General features: G+C 40.4%; 1 protein-coding gene across 1 annotated transcript; it reads right to left on the reverse strand.

The window, feature by feature from the left end:
- On the reverse strand, nucleotides 1–411 carry LOC139124729 (activated RNA polymerase II transcriptional coactivator p15-like). The gene has a single exon (XM_070690845.1). It carries the CDS (start codon nucleotides 409–411, stop codon nucleotides 1–3), a length of 411 nt encoding a protein of 136 aa, XP_070546946.1.
- Nucleotides 412–2,777: the final 2,366 nt, after the last annotated feature.

Genomic DNA, 2,777 nt, shown 5'->3' on the forward strand with positions numbered 1-2,777 from the left:
TCAATTGTATGTCAGTGTCTTGGCAGCCTCATCAATACTCTGCGCAATACTTTTCAGTCGACTCCACTGATCCAAATTCAAATTGATGTCCTTCTTTGTTGGTATCAGTTCTCCAGTGTCAGGTTTCTTCCAGAATTCACGTATCCCCACGTACACATTTCCCTTGTACATCTGCACACTCACAATCCAAGCTGATGTCTCTGTGTCACGCAGAAGAAATCTCAATTGTTTCTCACCTGCTTGACTGGTGGTGCCAGGCTTGGAAGGTTGAGGGACCAAAGCAGCTGCTGGTGGCTGACTGGACGGAGTCTTATGAGGCAAGGGCACTTCCTGAGTAGGCTCTGGCAAGTCAGGGGTCTTCCGTCCTGGAACATCAGCATACCTCTCATCTTGGTCAGAGAGGGTGGGCATTGTCCAGACACTGGTGTTAGTCTTAACGTTGAAGTAGTATGGCAGTTCTGCCTTCACTGAATAACACTTGCGCCATCCCTCTTCCAGAAGTCTTGGTCACAGTATTGGTGTTGCCATGGTTATGAAGAGTTGAGTTGTTGTTGTTGTGGAGGGTGGGACTTCTAGAGCAAGACTGGCCCTTCGATGGCCCTCTCTAAACTTATATACCCTCATTTTTGCATATATTAAGCAACTAACCAATCAGGAAAGCACAATCCTATCCCAATATCCCTTGCGGCATTTAAATGAACCAATGGGAGAGGCGGGTTGATGAGGGCCCCTAGCATGTGAAATGAAGTACGTCCCCTAGGTGATGGGAAAAAAAAGACCCCCTAACTTACCCAAGTGTTCTATATCTTTCCCCCAAAAAGACCCCCTAACTTACCCAACGGTGCTATACCGTCTCATGTACTGACACCGGAACGCAATGCAAGCGAGACATGTAAACACGGGTAACAGGAAGTCACTCATACTAGTAAATCTCACACTAAGCGATTTGCGCGATATCAGCCAGTGCACATGCGTCATCAGGGACGATATAATGGAAAATGAGGGCAACTCCACACATCGGCTCTACCAAGATTGTTTAGTATTACGATATGGTGAATAAAAGGATCATTGCATTTATTTTGTGTGGAATACATGGCGAGACACTGGTGAATCGATAGTCCTTTGACCCTAGTCATGTGATCTTGGTCCCCGTAAACCGTTTGTTGATTGAGTGATTCGTCTTAACGTTGTTTCAGAACCAAAAATGGGGTTCCTTCATCAGTCGCTCTCTTGTTTTGTAATAAATAATACGTCGTCAGTTTAACGAGTTAACATACGTTATTATTATCGTTAGATTCAGTGGCAATACACTTACCGATACAATTCTCAGTCAGGTTAGTCCCATCGGCTTTTCTGAACCCATCGCAACATCTGAAAATGCTGAGAGAATAGAAAATGTTATAGTTTCAAAAATTCATCCACGGGCACTATCAGATCGCAATGTAAGGTTTCCCATATTCGTCTCCAAAAGGGAAAAAATGTTATCGTTCGTTGACAAAAGGTTTGATATTCTCATTATTCAGTGTTTGAAGTCAGAGGTCAACGCTGTATTAAATTTGATTTAATTCAATAAGATATCATCTCAGTGTATACACATCAAGGAGAATCATGCAATCTTCATTCAAGCTCATGCAACATATATACGTCAGCATACTTCGTTCCTCATCGCCAATATACATTCAATGCACAGATAGAAAACAAATATAATGAAAACGATGAAGCATATTCTTGATAAACATTATGGATGTTATATTATAGTTAGCTGTTTGAGATCCACAATACACAGGGGAATGTAATCTCATCTGATGAAGATTCGATAATTGTACTATAATGGTTGTTCTTGCATCAAAAGACGGGCTCGCTCACTGTAGTTGAGACACTTGGTGCCTTTTTATCATCAACTTGCATGTTTATTGAGTAAAATTAATGTACTTTAATGGCACAATTATGAATGCTAAAACTGGTGCGCCCAGCTCGAGGTCTATGCACAGTGATACAATTAAACTTATACCGTGTATATATACTTATCTTGATCACTGCGTCACAAAACTACAATTACTTCATATCAATGTATATCGAAACATGTAATCGGCATACTCCGTGTACATGTACTGCAGTGATAAATTAATTACGGCGGAGAAGTGCACTGGCTGAGTGACTCCCTGGGCATTGGTAAAAAGAGTTTGTTGTAAAAGCACATTTTGTCAAACAGTCGCCGTACAGGCACACAACACTTGCTACGATGGCCACTCCCAGTTCAAACAAACGAAATTATACAAATTATGCAAACTAAATTTCCGCCTCTTTCCAACTCGAAGACCGATCTAATTCGAGAGGACATTTAAGGTTCCAAGACAAGAAATTGACCTTTTAATCTAACAATTCTCATGTGGTTAATAAGCTCAGACCTCCTGTAAATTATACATTTTCTGAAGGCCTAGATAAAGGGGAACATTTTGGTTACCATAGTGTCACCATTGTTTACATAACAATCACGTTACAGGTAATTTACCTAACCTTTCAAAATCGGTTTTCCCTATGTTTTGTCTCAATACTTCAAAATATATGACTCAAAACTTGCTGGAATGCAAGCTGTCACAACGCTCTCGAAAGTGTGTCTCATCTTTTTATATCTTGCTTAGTTTTTGAGCACAATTTAAAGAAATGAACTAGGCGTTATATTCACAGCCCTGGAAGATTTTCTGGCATAAAAACTGTTTTAAAAAGTTTAAATAAATTGTGGAACACATTTTTGAAGATCCTAAGTACAGCTTGCA

Source organism: Ptychodera flava (genome assembly GCF_041260155.1).
Source record: "Ptychodera flava strain L36383 chromosome 23 unlocalized genomic scaffold, AS_Pfla_20210202 Scaffold_24__1_contigs__length_23054250_pilon, whole genome shotgun sequence".
NCBI classification, from domain to species: Eukaryota; Metazoa; Hemichordata; class Enteropneusta; family Ptychoderidae; genus Ptychodera; species Ptychodera flava.

Excerpts from the sequence above, each read along its gene's own strand:
- LOC139124729 (XM_070690845.1), bottom strand. The coding sequence starts at position 411 with ATGCCCACCCTCTCTGACCAAGATGAGAGGTATGCTGATGTTCCAGGA.